The following is a 17,562-nucleotide window of genomic DNA, read 5'->3' as shown; positions in this document are numbered from 1 at the left end:
CTCTTATCAACTCTTAATTTCATCCTACCGATCATTAAGTAAATGTCTGTCACAATCTCAGGTGTTTGAATGAGTAAATATTTGGGAAGTTAGGGTGAAATAAAAGCACACCTGCAATCTTTCTCTTTTGTCATCTTTTGTGCACTTCTCAGACTACTGCAATCTGTCTTCTCCCTCACTATTCTAAAAAAAAGATTTGGATCACGGTTACCAATAATGACATAATTGCTAAGTCCAATTTAAACTTTTCAGTCTTCATCTTACTTGATCTGTCCATTGCATTTGACAGTATTTACCATTGATTCTTAGAATTTTCTCTTTCGTTAACTCTTGTGATACCATTCATCCTTGGTTGTCCTCTTTTGTGCTTTCCTTCTCAGTTTCCTTCCCTGGCTCCTTTTTTGCCTCCTCTTCCCCCAACCCACTCGCATGTTAGTGTTCCCTAGTGTTCTGATTTTGGGCTCTCCCTCCTCCTTTCACTTTATATACTTTCATTGGGTGATCTAGTCCCATAGCTTTTATTGCCTTTTCTGTTAATGATCCTAAGTTGAATTTCCTCCCACTGTTGAGCTCCAGGTCAGTACCAACTATCTCTATCCAGGGTCCTGTTGGTATTTGACCACAGTATGTCCAAACTTTAATTTTATTTCATGCATCCTGTCCTCTCTATCATTATTTATCCTTTATTCTAGTCTTGATTTAATTAAAATACTGTCCATTCAGTTGCTTTATTTTGAAAACCAGGAAAGAAGAAATTTTCTTTCATGTGTTCCTCTTCTCCATTCTCACTTTTTTTTTTAATTTCCAAGTTCTATTATTCTTGTTTTCTAAAATTCTCTTAATTCCAACTCTTTCTCCTTCAATTGTATGACCTTTGATTAAGGCCTTAATCTCTCATCTTTTTCAGCCTTTGCTGGTCTCTTTACCTCTAGGTTTTTTCAATCTGTGATTCATCCTGTACATATAAAAGTGATCTTTCTAATAACTAGTATCAAATTCATGAATCTGATTATGTCGGTTTCCTACTTTATGGTTCCCTGTGACGTACAGAATGAAATCCAAATGATAATATCTACAAATTCTCTTATCCCCCCCCCCCCCTTTTTTTTTTTGGTGAGGAGGATCAGCCCTGAGCTAACATCCGTGCTAATCCTCCTCTTTTTGCTGAGGAAGACCGGCTCTGAGCTAACATCTATTGCCAGTCCTCCTCCTTTTTTCCCCCAAAGCCCCAGTAGATAGTTGTATGTCGTAGTTGTGCATCCTTCTAGTTGCTGTATGTGGGACGCGGCCTCAGCATGGCCAGAGAAGCGGTGCGTCGGTGCGCGCCCGGGATCGGAACCCGGGCTGCCAGTATCGGAGCATGCACTTAGCCGCTAAGCCACGGGGCCGGCCCTATTTCCCACTTCTGACTTCTGCTCTAGCAGAGTCATCTTGTTTTCTGCACAGTCTGTGATGTATGAAGGGAGGCAAAAAAAGGTTTGAAGAAGATTATAGATATTTTTAAGTAAAGGATTGGTAAATGTTTATTGCTCAGGGCATGCTCAGACTTTAGACTTCACTTGTTATTGATTGTTTATTATATAATGTTGAGGACGTGACAAACAAAAGTAAGTATTTGCATTATAAAACCAAATAGAGTGTACATATGGGTTTTTTAAGCTTTGAGGAATTTTTAGACACATTGTTTACAGACTTCAGATTCTTTCTAAGTAAAATATTACATAGCGGTTTTTCAGAAAACAGTTTGAGGATTCATTTTAGTTATTTAGCTTTGAATTTTCCTTTGCAACAGAGGTGGGTAGCCTAGAAATTAAAATGCCCTTTGATAGAGAGTCTTACATATTCATAACTTATAAATCTGAGAGAAATAGTATAAGTAAACCACAATATTATATTATTTTATTTGGACTTAAAGATTCTCTCTTTGCCAGTTTTGGGACTGCAAATGATGAATGGTCTATTTCCTACATTTCCTTTTCATCCGTTTAAGAGTCTAATATTATATATAAATTTTTCATTTTTCACCCTATAAAAGGTGTTGCCTACCAAAATGAGGAGTTTTTGTGAAGTTAATGTGTGTAATGCTTCTCTAGTGTAGAATCATTTAGTTATGTTTTATATTACTATATGAATAAAAATTGATTGAGAAATACAGTTACCAACACTGTTTGAAATGGTGGGAGGAGCTGGTTTGATGTTATTTTTAGGTGTAGAATGTCTCCTGATTTCAGCTTTTTTCACTACAGAACCAACCTAATAGGAAGAGATTATGATACCATCCACAAACGATTTTTATGTCACTTAAAGTATGCTGACGTGATTTAGACTAGTGGTTCTCAAACTTTTTGGTCTCAGGACCCCCCTTTATACTTAAAAATTTTTTTGAAGACCTCTATAAACTTTTGTTTCTGTAGGTTAATTATTAGTATTTAACATATCGGAAATTAAAACAAATTCAAAATACTTATTAAATACATATTTAAAGAAAATAATAAACTCATGTTAACATAAACAGCATGTTTTTTTTTTTTTTTCGCTTGAGGAAGATTCGCCCTGAGCTAACATCTGTACCAGTCTTCCTCTGTTTTGTATGTGAGTTGCCACCACAACATGGCTTGACAAGTGGTGTAGGTCTGTGCTTGAGATCTGAACCTGCAAACCCGGGCCACCGAAGCAGAGTGTGCCAGACTTAACCACTCTGCCATGGGGCTGGCCCCCATTAACAGCATTTTTTTTTTTTTTTTTTTGAGGAAGATCAGCCCTGAGCTAACATCTGATGCCAATCCTCCTCTTTTTTGCTGAGGAAGATTGGCCCTGGGCTAACATCCATGCCCATCTTCCTCTAGTTTATATGGGACGCTGCCACAGCATGGCTTGACAAGCAGTGTGTCGGTGCACACCTGGGATCCGAACCCATGAACCCCACGCCGCTGAAGCAGAGCATGCGCACTTAACCGCTGTGCCACCAGGCCGGCCCCCATTAACAGCATTTTTAAAATGAGAAATACTATTTTCCAAAACAAAAAACAATTTAGTGGAAGAACGGCATTATTTTACACTTTTGCAAATCTCTGTAATGTCTGGCTTAAAAAAAGGTATATTCTCATATCTGCTTCTGCATTTCATCTGTGGAAATATATAGTTTTGGTTGAAGTATATGAAGAAAGTCCTGTTTCACCAAAGCACATGTATTGTTGGAAAAGAGGAGTGTTTTGTCTTTTCAGATAATTGTGGGTATTCTTTTCTGATACTTCACCAAAACTCAACAAGTGATAGTTTCTTAAAGGTTAGTTGCAGTGCGCAATCTGACCACATCAGTTAACTTTATGTACTCTATTACATTAAAATTTATTGGTTTATCTTGCACTTTGATTGGCTCTTGTACCAGTGTGTGATTTTGTAGTTTTAACATCATTCATTAGTTATTTAGAAAATATGGATTCGTTGAGTTCTATAGATCTTCCAAATGTTGATACATCTCATTATATAGCAAAAAAATCACATTCATTGATATCACCAGAAGTGTCATCAGAAAAATTTTAATTACTGCATTGAGAAGCTCACAGAGTCAAATACAAATTTTCCAAAGTTCTAATTTTAGGTGGAATAGTCACAGTCTATCATTGGCAACAAATTCTGTCAGTTATTTTCATTTCATGACAAGTTCTCTTTTTCATATTTGAGAAATGTCTGCCAGATACCCAAGTCTAATAACTCTAGTTCGTATCAGTTGTGCTTTCAAGTAAAAATGGTGTTCCATTAAAAATATGCAAGTTCAGCTCACGACTCAGTTGTGTAAGTGTTTTTCCTTGGGACAGCCTTCGTGCTTTGGATATGCAACAGACGTGCTTTATGTGTTCTTCCTACATTGTCCTGCAGAGTATTAGAATAACATGTACTCAAAGGTAGAGATTTAATAAAATTAATAGTTTTAATGGCTTCATAAAAGACATTCTTTAGTCTGACTGGTTTTTTACTGTGAGTATGTCATGATGAAGAATAAGACTACTATACTAATACAGTTTGGTGCCGCTGCCTTGACTTACATTAAGGTACCAGTAGCTTCACCCACTATTGCTTTTGAACCATCACCGCAAATTTTAACATAGTCAAAAAGGCAAGTAACATATTGGTATTATTATGGAAATAGTTTTGGGCCTCAGGAACCTCCCATAGGTTCATGGACCACTTTGAGAACCACACTGATTTAGACTTTCAAAGGAAGGAAGGCGTCTTATCTCATAATTCCTTCATAGTACCTGAGATACTTCTTTAGATAGAAGGAAGTCCATTTTTGAAAATCTTTATTATTTTTATCCTGATTTCATATAATAATAATAGTTAATATTTTATTGAATGTTTGTTATATGCCAGGTGTAGATACTAATATTATCTGTTCCAGTGTGTGTTTTTTCCACACCACTAAGCAGTTCTCCAATTCTCAGCAGGCAGTGATTGGGTATCCTACAAGTTTAAGTCATTCTGACACTATCTACCCTCCCCCTGCCCCTTCAGATGCCAATTGCAAATCTAGGTTGTTTGGTGGGCTTGTTACTCACTGGCTATAAATCGGAGGTTTCCACAACTCCCTCCTTGGGTTTGATTAATTTGCTAGAGTGGCTCATATAACTCAGAGAAACATTTACATATGTTTACCAGTTTATTGTAAAGGATATTATAAGGATACAGAAGAACAGCCAGATAAAGAGGTACATTAGGGTGAGGTCCTGATGGGTCCCGAAGGGTCCTGAGCGCAGGAACTTCTGTTCCCGTGGACAGGTGTGCCACCCTCCCAGCATGTGGGCGTGTTCTGGTTCACCAACCTGTAAGCTCTTGGAATGCCCTCCGTTTGGTTTTTTACATTTTACATGAGGCCTCATTACATAGGCAGGATTGATTAAATCATTGCCCATTGATGATTGAACTAGATCTCCAGCCCCTCTCCCCTCGCTGGAAGTCAGCAGGGGTTGGGACTGAAAGTTCCAACCCTCTGATCACATGATTGGTTTCCCTGGCAACCAGCCATCATCCTTAGGTGCTTTCCAAAAGTTACCTCATTGACATAAACTCAGGTTGTTATGAGTAATAAGACACTCCTTTCTCTTTTATGGCTCTGCAACTATTTCAGGAACCCATAACAAAAGACCAAATATTTTTTTTTTTTTTTTTGTGAGGAGATCAGCCCTGAGCTAACATCCGCCAGTCCTCCTCCTTTTTTGCTGAGGAAGACGGCCCTGGGCTAACATCGGTGCCTATCTTCCTCCACTTTATATGGGACGCCGCCACAGCATGGCTTACCAAGCAGTGCGTCGGTGCGCGCCCGGGATCCGAACCAGCGAACCCCGGGCCGCCACAGCGGAACGCGCACACTTAACCGCTTGCGCCACCGGGCCGGCCCCGAAAGACCAAATATTTTAACAGAAGATACTCCCATTGCTCTTTTGCTTAGGAAATTCCAAGGATTTTGGGAGCTATAAGCCAGGAATAGTGGATGAAGACCAAATATTTATTTCTTATTATAAATCATAATGCCATACCTTGATTTTACACATGAGGAAACAAAGGTACAGAGGGATTAATTGAGTTGCTCAAAGCCACATGGCTAGTAATGTTTGCAGTTTGACTCCAGAGCCCAGGTGTTTTTTTTTCCCCCCAACCATTAGGCTTCATGTGCATGTGACTTTAGCTGTTTACTCTTTACTGCATTGTTTATTTTTTTCTGCATTTGATGGGAAGTTATATATCCTGCTAGTGATATTTTTTGAGGAAGATAAAAACAAAGTGCAATAGTATTTTATTTTTTTTTTTAGCAAGGAAGACTGGCCCTGAGCTAACATCTGTGCAGTCTTCCTCTATTTTGTATGTGGGACGCTGCCACAGCATGGCTTGATGAGCAGTGTGTACGTCCGTGCCTGATCTGAACCCTCAAACCCCCAGCCGCCAGAGAGTGCAAACTTAACCGTTATGCTACCGGGCTGGCCCTGCAGTAGTTTTTTTTAAATGGAGATTTTTACAGCAACATACTTTTTTTTTTTGTTGAGAAAGATTAGCCCTGAGCTAACATCTGTTGCCAATCCACCTCTTTTTGCTGAGGAAGATTGGCCCTGAGCTAACATCTGTGCCATCCTCCTCTGTTTTATGTGGTACTCCTGCCACAGCATGGCTTGGTAAGCGGTGTGTAGGTCCGTGCCCGGAATCCGAATCTGCGAACCCTCGGCTGCCAAAGTGGAGCACGTGAACTTAACCATTATGCCACCAGGCCAGCCCCACAACATACTTTTTAAATAGAGTTCTTTAGAGGGTAAAAAGATATTTTTACATATATAATTGCCATTAATCTTTAAAGTAATCCTGTGTGGAATACAGAATGGTTAATATTCTCATCTTTTAATTGAGAATTTGACACTAAAACTTTGTGACTTAGTTTGCAAAGGGAGTTAGTGACAGAGCCTGAATTTGAACCCCTGCAACTTGTAATTCAAATTAAAAATCCTTTCTCATATACCGTGCTGCTTTACATATCAAATTACTTTTTTTTTTTTAATACCAAGGTCATAGCTATTGAGTAGTTTTTTCTAAGAGACTTTTTGTTGTTGTTTCTATAGTGAATTTAGCTGAAACAAAAACATTGTCATTAAGACTGTTTTTTTTCTAGTTAAAGTATTTCTACTTAGAATATTTCTTGGGAAATGAAGTCTTATTAGTGTTAATAATATTTAAAGTATCATCATGTTTAACTGAAAATAGATTGTAAAGCGCACACACACACAATTATTTTACAGCTTCTAATCACACATATCTCACATAGTCATCTGTTTTTTTTACTCTTTAAGTCCTAAGATCCGTTTTTCTCTGACATAAGTCGTGTTCCTTTACGTTGTGATTGGTTATGCAGGATTGTTGGGTCAATGAAAGTTGTTTTCAGATGTTTGTCACCCCTAGAACATTCTTTACATTTAAATATATGTTTTTGAGATTTAGATTTTCCTTTTTGTTTATATTTTTATGTCAAGAAACAAAGTCCTTTGATAATGTAGTTTACAGGAAAGCCTATTAGCAATTATAACCATTAAAAACACTTAACCAGGGCCGGCCCCGTGGCTTAGCGGTTAGGTGCGTGCGCTCCGCTGCCGGCGGCCCGGGTTCGGATCCCGGGTGCACACCGAGGCACCGCTCCTCCAGCCATGCTGAGGCCGCGTCCCACATACAGCAACTAGAAGGATGTGCAGCTAAGACAGACAACTATGTACTGGGGCTTTGGGGGAAAAATAAATAAATAAAATCTTTAAAAACACTTAACCAGCATCTGTCAGTGCTGGTGCTGAAATCTGCCTACACAAAACAGGTTACAGGAATTGGGCTCTATTTTTTAAGTGCTTATAATTTATTATAACCTGTATGGTGTGGACAGAAGTGATCTCTAGCCATCCAGATATCTGTATACTTCAGTATTACCTGTGTATTAGATATTTTATATAAAAAAAGCATCGAGAAAATATTGGCATGAAATTGATGAAAAAGGAAAAATTAATAGTTTATTTGTTTTACAAAAAAATGCAGTGTCATAATTCTTGATTTTTCTTCTCTTGGTTTTAGGCTTCTCATTTCTTTTGGGGATTGTGGGCTTTGATTCAAGCCAAATACTCCACTATTGAGTTTGATTTCCTTGGGTAAGTTTACGTTTATTGTATGCAATACGTTAGTCTCTACCGTTTTTTGGATTAACATTTAGAAGTCATAGGGGACATTGCAGTTATTTTCAGTCAAATATTATAAAGCTTGCATACATTTAATAATTGGTCTTCGAGGAAATCTGGTATAATCTGTTAAATGCTCTCAGTATTAGAAAAGTGTCCAGTAGGTGGTGCAGTAAACTAAAAATATGTCCTTTGAAAGTCTTAAAATAAAAAAAAAAAATCAATTTAGAAGGGGTGAGTGGCAATAAAGGAAGGATTAAGTTTTTCAGCTTTGACTAATTCTTTTGTTACTCTCTTTTCTCACTAGGTATTCAATTGTTCGTTTTAACCAATACTTTAAAATGAAGCCTGAGGTTACTGCATTAAAAATGCCTGAGTAAAGAAGAGATTTAATTATTCTCAAGTAGCTGAACAATGCTTGTGAATCTTTTCTTAAGAAATTCTGAAAAGCCAATATTTGATAAAATTCTGTTATTTAATTTGGTTATGTTGCTTTACAAATTATGCCTCTAAACAACCAATCTATTTTTTAAATAGACTGAATGATGTCAAGAAATATACCTACTGCTATCAGTATGTGGTGGATTAGAAATTTGTTAAATCTACAAAAAGGTATAAAGATGTCAGTTTAATTCTTTGATAATTTAATCTATGTTTTATGTGAATTATTTATTATAAATTTAACATGATTCTGTGACTGCTTTCATCTGTTTCATCTGTTTGTTGAGTGTAAGCAATGAAAATGTTCCAGAGAAAAATTTTTTTGTTTTACTTTAATAAGATTAATTTTAGTAAACATTCTAGGTGTTCAGTGTAACCTTTTTATTTTGATGCGCTATAAGTAAAATGAATCATTTACTCTTGAAATGCCAGATATTGGTATAGATAACTTAGGATGTTCATAGAAAAATATCTGTTTAGGAGGGTGAAATACATTCACTATCTATGCTAATGGTACATCTTTTTGAATTGAATATTGAAAAGTGTTTCTTTTTGGGGAATAGATTTTAGAATTAAATTCCTCTGTCCCTATGTAGTCTGGCAGTATAAATATTAATATTTACCATATAATACTGGAATAGATATATGATGATTTTTATGTTACCAAAATCTGCATTAAATAACGTTTTCATATACTAAATATGGTCATTTAAGTTACTAGTTTGTTTTTAAAATTTTACTATCTCAAGTTGTTTCTAACCAAAAATTTTGTTTTACTTATTGAGATGTTCTTTGTTTTTGTTTGTTATTAAATAGTAACTAGTAGAACAATTGCTAATTTTTGAAACAAAGATAGAATGTTTATCATACTTGGGAACAAGACAATGTCATTTAGAGTAATTCTTTTTTACCTCTTTAGATTCATTCTTTACATTTTGGTTTCATGTTTTAGTGTGGCTCCATGTCTTTAGAATGATAGCAAATGATTACTTGATACATGTAAGTTCAGAGAAGTAAGTTGAAGCAGTTAAAGAATTAAATAAGGAACATTTAGAACATTGATCTTGTGCATTTAATATCAGATATAACAAAATGTGAATTAAGCAGAAATTCTCATGGTAGGAGGGCTTCTGTTTGTTTTGATTTCTCTTGATTTTGTTTAAATGTGTTTTTTATTTTGTTTGAGAGTGTGAGGATGACAATTATATGGAAGGAAGTTAGATCTTTGGGATAGATAAGTAGGCTTCAAGTTTTGAAGACTGCTGTGTGGAGTTGAGCAATCATGGTTAACTTTACTTAGAAAATTAGTCTGACAAGCTTTGCACTTTGGTCACATAAGTGCCCATGTACAAAGTTGGCTTGATGGATCTGCATATTCAGAATATGCAACTACAGATTTATCCTCTGAGAAATCTTCTGGGGAGTCTGATGTATTATTCCAAATGACTTATATTCTCAGATAAGTGCTTTAAAATACTTGGATTATCTCAAGATATTTAAAGCTAATAAAACAAGTAGAAACACTTAAAGGCCATTTAAAATGGTAAATTCTAGTTGCATAAATAGAATCGTAAAATCTGTTTGTATCTATAACAGTGTTAGACCGAGATTTGTTTTCTACCTCCCCAGTGTTACAGATGTTCACTTCTGTTTTTATAAATCATATTACTGTAGGATCAACAGAATTTTACCTAATTGACTAAATGAATGGAACCAATTAATTAATAGCTTTTTATATAATGTTAGAGTGAACCTGAGAAATTGTTTTTGGTGGAATTTTCATCTGTGGTTGGAACATTTTCTTGGAATGATGAAGAATATGTAATACTCTTGTTTTTTTTGCTTTCTGACTTCTTAAAGTGCAACAGTATATGTCTTGGAGAACTATTGGGGGAGAGAAGATCATTTTTCTACCTTATTCCATATTCTTCAAAGTGTTTTGAATAGAGATTCACTGAGCCATTGCTGGTAGACTATGTGCATAGCTGCTAGCTGTGACACTATTGTTAGCATGTCAAAGAGATTCATATACAAGTGAATGTAAAGAGGAATAAAGGCTCTCACTTTATCCCTAGGCCTATGCAGTGGATCTTGGGAACAAAATAAGATATTTAGGATATTTCCTCCACTCAGGCTAGATTTTTGGGTGTTGTGATGCTCCTACTTCCTGTACAGGTTTTTGGGATCATGCTGCAGGCTAAAAGTAGGGTTCAAAATTACTCCCTTTTTTTTAATTGACCATTTAAGGGATTCTAAAGAAGAAACATCCCTCTCAAATTTGTCCTGTAGCTTGCTAAGATGTCTGTTGCCTTTTTATGTTAAGCTAAAAAACTTGAATGCCTTACCTAATAACTCAATTGGTAGTAAGCTCATTGTGTAAATATGAAAATGGTTGTTAGAGAAGTGGCATTCGTGTCTACTCATTGTTAGTTAATAGACCATAGTGGCCTGGATGCTGTAACAAGCAAAATTCCACATTTTTTTCTCTTTGTTCCTTTCATGTATGATCTTACCTGACCAGTAATATTTGATTTTTTTTCCCTCCTGATTCCATGCTACTACCACTTTCTGGAAATCAAAGAGATGTAGTAAATCATACTGTTCACATGATCTTTTGAGATCAATATGAGCACAAAACTTCATCAACTAGGTCTGCCTGGAATGTATATAAAACAGTGTAAATAGAAATTTGTAAATTAGTGTGAATTGTATCTTGCATATGAGATTGTGTATTGTTTTGCATTCTCTTCCCTTTTGTAGAATTTTTTTGTGAGAAAATGATCCAGCTCTTTGATTTTAGACTGGAAATAGCCAACAGTTTTGGCTGCACAGTGGGGTTAGCAAGAGGAACTGGAAATAGAGTTTATCAGTTTTGTTAATGTCAGTACTTATTTATTTAACCTCTCAGTGCCTAATATGACTTTTCTTCATTCTTTAGTTGGCCATTGGTTTTTGTGAGGTTAGATTCCTGCAAGCAGTAAATTAGTACACTGTTAGAGCTCCATTCTTTGAGTCATGATTCTAAGCTTCAGCAAATTAAAAATATAATTTAATGATTGCAAACTCAAGTATTATCCTTTCCTATTTTTTAAGGTTGTTAACCTTTTTCTACCAAAAAAACCCTTGAATTTGATATATCTCAATGTGAATCTAAATCCCATATATACAAGAGACATGGTAATTAATAGCCTTTAGTTCAACTTAAGCATATCTCAGGCTTCTCTGAATATAAAGTTGTGCATTATGGGGTTGTAAAAGACACGAGTAATCTTTTAATGACTGTTATTTCAATTTTTTATGAAGTAAAAATATTTATTTTAATTTCATAAATATGTTACAAAAGCTTCCAGATTTAAAGAAAAAAATCACCTGCAAACACTAAATTAAAAGTTAAAAACTTCCACTTTTAAAATTATATAGATATTTCTTCTTTACCTTGCACAAAGCCTTCAGTTCATTTTTGAATTCCTTCATAATATAAATGAGAATACTATCAGTTTGATTTTCTGCTTTAAATTGCTTTTAATAAGCATTTTATACTGCATTCCAAAGTGATATAGACTTAAGCTTTTAATATTAATCTGTTATTTGATTGATAGACAAAGTTAACAATGCTTTATGCTAGGAGGAGGGTTTTGTTATTGGCAGCAACTTGCACTACTTTACGCAAACAGCAAATGCTAGTTAATATGCACAGAGGAAAATGAATTATAAGTCTGTGGTAAAGCAGCTTTGTATTTCGAAATTAATTTGCTCTGATTTTTCTTCTTTAGTTCATTAGACTTTAGAAAGTCTTTTGACAGGAAACTGTTACATTTAAGGCGATCTGTTTGTTTTTGTTTCTTTTTTTAAAGAAAGACATTAGTTATGTTGCACCCCGTTTTTTTCCTACTACATAACCACTTTTGTGATTACAGTGTTATGTCTTGGGTTTGATGTCTTTGGACACAAAAGCATAACAATTATTTTAAGTGAATTTCCTCCCATTTTTGAAGCTTAGTCTGCAAATGAATTGCTATAAAAGAAAATGCTTGGGTTTGCATTACTTGAATACTTGAAAACTGAAATTAATAAGATATATTAAATAATGAATTAGATTTTTCTGAACAGTTTTTACACTAAAATTTTCATTTTTGGATTCTAATTGGAAATGGGCAGAAGATTTCAGCTATTTGAATGGAAAAAATCATGATAGTGCTTATAGAAAATATTCTTTTGTGTTTGAGGCATGCAAAATTCAACTTTTTAGTAGGTTTCTGTCCTGAAATCTGCTTTCTCTTCTTTCCTATACTTAGTGCACTTACTATCCTACTGATACTACAGTTAAAATAAAATCTGTGTTCATTATGAATCCTATAGCTTTTCTAGTTATGAAAAAGTTGCTCTGTAAAATACTCTTAATCCCTACATGTAGGCATATTTTTGTTTACGTCTTACCCATTAATGATCTAAATACCATTAGTCATTTAAACAAAACACTTATAAGACGTTTATAAAAATTGAAAACATTACATATTATATTTGAACTAGTTAGTGAAGGGTAAGAAAAAGATGGCTGATTTGAGTTGTTCCACTAGTTACATTTCAAAACTCTTAATGAAAGAACTTTCAGAGATAGTTTGAGACCCAGTGGTATCCATGTAAACGAGCTCCTGTGACCTGGAAAAGACCCCAAAAAGCAGTGGAGGAGATGAGAATATTTACTTGCCCTGGTTGTGGTGTGCTGCTACATAAATTATGTAGTGACACACTGAAATTTTTATTGTCCAGTAATCTGAAGAAGTTTCCTGTTATTTATCTGTTCTAAAGTAACTATAAATTGGTGGAATCTGCAGAGAAGAAACTTTTTAGCTGTATTGTATTTAGGGACGTTTGTACAGCTGGGTAAATTTTCCATGGTATGAAGTATTTGAATTTAAAACATACTATTATTATAAGGAAGAAGACCTGGCAATATTACATGTTCTTAAGTGATAATTTCCTATCAGTTTCAGAAGAAAGAAACCAAAATGAATAATTGTCATTGCATTAGCTGTATGTGAATTGGAAAATTGTGGCATAAAGCTTAAATTTGTGTTTATCAAATGTGAACCATAGTAGTTTAATGCTGCTTTGTATATACTGTAAGTGCTACAAATAGTCTCAGCACTGAAAATGTATTGATACCTCTTAAATGAATGCAACTTTTGATGTAGGTGTTTTGATACGCCTCAGAAAATATCTGAGTGTCTGAGAACTTGTTAATCTGTTTGGTAATGAAGATACTTCCTGTTTTCTGTTGCTTATTTTCATGTTTAAAATTTAATTTTTACATTTTTACTACTGTTAATTTAAGTAAAATTTGTTCTGTGGATAAAATGGGGTTGCCAGTGAAGAAAATTAAAAACAGCCTCATTCATGTAACTGCTTAAGTAAAAATACATTTTTGCTATATGTTCATAAACTTTTAATGAAACTGTTTGTATTTCTGTTTAAATGTAAGTGATGTTTAGGCTTTATTTCTGTTTTAATAAGGCCTTTTACCATTGATTAAATGAAGGAATGTATCTTTTGAAGAGATTTATATTCTGTAAATAAAAATTGGTTGTAACAATAAAGTTGAGTTCTAACTGCAGTGTATCCATAAATCTTGTTGTTACTTCAACTTATTTTTGTAGTTTTACTTTTGTGGCAAAACAAGTCTTTTCAAAGTTAGTGTATAATTATTTGTATGTTTAAAGTGATTCTTTAAATTTCTAATTCTCTGATTTTATAATATAGTATTAAAAAGTTTTGAAAAAAATTTTCTTTTGAAAATTTGGTTGAGATGAGAGTGTGGAATATTATATAACTTATGAACAAATTCTATTTACCTAGTTTAAAGATTCATTATTCTTCTCACCATTATATTTTGTGTCTTCACTGTGTTTGGGGCTGGAAACATCGATGAATAAAGGCAGTGTCTGGGACTTAACATCTTACAGTCTAGGCAGGAAATATTCATTCCACTAATGTTTATTAAGCCCTTTCTAATTATCAAGTAATGTAATAGATGGTGGAGATACAAAGATAAGGTATGATCTCTTCCTTCAGATAATGTTTATTTATCATAAAGATCAATTCTCCATAACAAAAATAGTCAGCAATTTGTGTATATGTGTTTTATAGAATGTTTTCCAATTTGAGTTATTAGGTGTTTTCCAATGGTTAGATTGAGGTTGTGTATCCCCAGCCAAAATACTACAAAAGTGATGTGTCCTTGTTAGAGTATTAGATCTGAAGAACTCACTGTTGGTGTTAATTTTTTTTACTTTGTATTTTTCGTGTGTGTGTGAGGAAGATTAGCCCTGAGCTAACATCTGTTGCCTATCCTCCTCCTTTTGCTGAGGAAGATTGGCCCTGGGCTGACATCCATGCCCATCTTCCTCTACTTTATATGTGGGACGCCTGCCACAGCGTGGCTTGATAAGTGGTGCGTAGGTCCATGCCCAGGATCCAAGCCTGCGAACCCCGGGCCGCTGAAGCAGAGCGGGTGAACTTAACCACTGTGCCACTGGGCCGGCCCTTGTTGATGTTAATTTTGATCACCTGGTCCAAGTATTGTTCTGTGTCTTCACTATATAGTTACGATACCCCCTTGTAAGTAATAAACAATCTTTGGGGAGATACTTTAAGATTATGTAAGTTTTTTGCTCTTTTTCAAATATCTCCTGTGCCCCTCCCCAATTTAGCAACAGTTGATAATTGTCTAAAACAATCATTATTATGATGGCTGCAAAATAGTCATTTTTAGTTTTGCTACATGCTCCACATATATCAGTGTTTTACTTTAAGGAATCGTCCCTCCTCTTGTGTCTGTCTATCATTTATCTGTATGTCTGTCTATTTATCTATCAATCATATACCATCCCTGTGACTGTATTTTAAGTATAGACTCAGATTTCTATCAGTGGATTATAATGTTACTGTACTTATTTATATTGATGTTAAAATTGTCTGAGATTTGGCTTGGGGAGCTCCATCAAACCTGGTTCCTGTGTCCTTTTGATATGCCTCACCATTTTTTGAGCACTTCCTTACTTTCTAGTAAAATAAGACGTTCCAGACTAAATGTGTACATTCCCTTCCTGAGCCCTGGAATCAGCCATTTCTCCAAGGAGCTTGGTTCCTTTTAGGGGGAATGGTATTTAGCAACTTAGATCTGAGAACCAGGTATGCTCATTGCTTCTGGGATATCACTGAACCTAGACCTTTGTAGCTGACAAAGCAAGGAAACACACACACTTATATTTATATATAAACATATGTTTTAGAAATTATGAGTCCACATTGACACCTCCAACTTCTAATCCAACTTCACAGAGTTCTTCCTTGCCTCCCCCATTTCATATTTGTTTGTTTCTCCTTACTCTGATGATACAGATAAGTATTTTTAAGAATACTGTAGAATTGATGTGCCCCTTTCAGTGGATCATATGAGGTATAAGATGTTAATTTGTGTTTTATTGGTAATATTAACCTTAATTGCTTAATTTAAGTGGTGTCTGCCAGGTTTCTCCCTATTTTCTCCATTTATTTTAATGAGTATCCTGTGGGAGGGGATACTTTGAAACCATGCATTTTTTTTTTGCTGTTTATTTTAGCATCCATTGGCAGGTTTTGCCTGCAACAATTGTGATATTTGCCTGATGTTGATTTTGTATTTCCTTCTACATTCATAAATTGGAGTTTTCTTGTAGGGAAGAGCTATGCCTTCCTTAGGTCTATTTATTTATCCAACTATATCAGTAAGGACACAAGCATATTTAATTCTATGGGCTATAATCTAGTACAATCGTATTGTTACTCAGTTTGTTCCAGTTTGGTGATTGAGAACTTCAACTTGGCTGCTATCTCCTTTCAACGTGCCCACATCATCTTTTGAGCACTTCCATTTCTGGCAACATAAGGTGTTCCAGGCTAGGCTCGTACCTTCTCTGCCTCAACCTTCAATTCAACTGTTTCTTCCAGGAGCCCTGACATTTTTTTTTGTTTTTAGAGAATAGTTAGGAACTGAGATCTGAGTGCCAAGTGTATTCACGGTTGTTGGGGTCTTACTGCTTCTAAATTCCATCAGTTGACAGAATTAGGAAATACTAGAAAAGTCACAAGAATAGTTCAAGGCACTGCCATATATCCTTTTCCAAAGGCCTCCATTTGATATTTTACCTCCTTTGTTTTACCCTTTTTTCTCATTATTTCTTTCTGTGAATTATTTGAGAGCAGTTTGCACACATAAATCTCTTTTACCCCTCAATAGTTGTGTTTCCTAAGATACTGTCTTTTGACCGCCATTATTTCTGATGAAGAGTTGGTGATCATTTGAGCGAATGTTTCCGTGTATGTAATATGTTTTTCTGGCTGCTTCCAAGGTTTTCTCTTTTAATTGGTGTTCAGCAGTTTGGTTATGATATATTTAGGTGTGATTTCCTTTGTATTTATTATCCTGCTTGGATTCCAACCTTTCTGAATCTTAAATTTGTATTTTTTACCAAATTTGGGGACATTTCAGCCATTGTTTCTTCAAGTATACTGACCCATTCTCTCTTCTTTTTTATGAGTCTCCAATTACACATAGTTAGACTGTTAGATATTGTTCAACAGGTCACTAATGCTCTGTTAATTATTTTCCCAGTATCTATTTTATCTCTGTTTTTCATGTTGGATTAGTTTCATTGGTCTATCTTCATATTTCACTCACTTCTTCCCCTCTCATTTCCAAGCTGTTGTTATGCCCATCCAATGACTTTTTTTCATTTTGGATATTATTTTCAGTTCTAGAATTTCCATTTGATTTTTAGAGTTTCTATTTCTTTTTTGAAATTTCTTATTTATTCGTTACGAGCATGGTCTTTATATCTTTGAGCGTAGTTATAATAGTTGCTTTAGAATCCTTATCCACTAATTTCAACAACTGGGTCATCTCAAGGACCATCTGTTGATTTGGTTTCTTTTGAGTATGGTTCATATTTTCTTATTTCTTTGTACTTCTAGTAGTTTTGATTTGTATCCTGGACATTGTGATTGATATGTTGTAGAAACTCTTGATTCTCGATTCTTTTTTCTTTTTTTTTCTGATGAAGATTCGCCCTCAGCTAACATCTGTTGCCAATCTTCCTGTTTTTGCTTGAGGAAGATTTGCCCTGAGCTAACATCCGTGCCAGTCTTCCTCTGTTTTGTATTTGGGTCGCTGCTACAGCATGGCCGCTGATGGTGGTGCAGGTCTCTGCCCGGGAACCAAACCCGGGCTGCCAAAGCAGAGCGCACCAAACTTAACCACTAGGCCATGGGGCTGGCCCCTTGATTCTTCATTCTTGAATCTTTTCAATTCTCTGAAAAATATTGGTTTTGTTTGTTTCAGCAGGCATGTCACTTGGCTGTACTCAAGCCTCAAACTCTGGCTCCT

General features: G+C 35.2%; 1 protein-coding gene across 1 annotated transcript in view; it reads left to right on the top strand.

The window, feature by feature from the left end:
* ETNK1 (ethanolamine kinase 1) overlaps positions 1 to 13,757 on the top strand; it is a 72,122-nt gene extending 58,365 nt beyond the window's left edge. The window contains exons 7-8 of the mRNA XM_058558651.1: positions 7,597 to 7,670; positions 8,005 to 13,757. Coding sequence (XP_058414634.1) covers positions 7,597 to 7,670; positions 8,005 to 8,077 — 147 coding nt within the window. The 3' untranslated portion in view covers positions 8,078 to 13,757. The remainder of the gene's footprint in view (positions 1 to 7,596; positions 7,671 to 8,004) is intronic.
* The last annotated feature ends 3,805 nt before the right edge of the window (positions 13,758 to 17,562 follow it).

The sequence above is a fragment of the Diceros bicornis genome, chromosome 17, assembly GCF_020826845.1.
Source record: "Diceros bicornis minor isolate mBicDic1 chromosome 17, mDicBic1.mat.cur, whole genome shotgun sequence".
Lineage (NCBI taxonomy): Eukaryota > Metazoa > Chordata > Mammalia > Perissodactyla > Rhinocerotidae > Diceros > Diceros bicornis.
The sequence above is the reverse complement of the archived record's forward strand: the minus strand, read 5'-3'. Positions and strand labels throughout refer to the sequence as shown.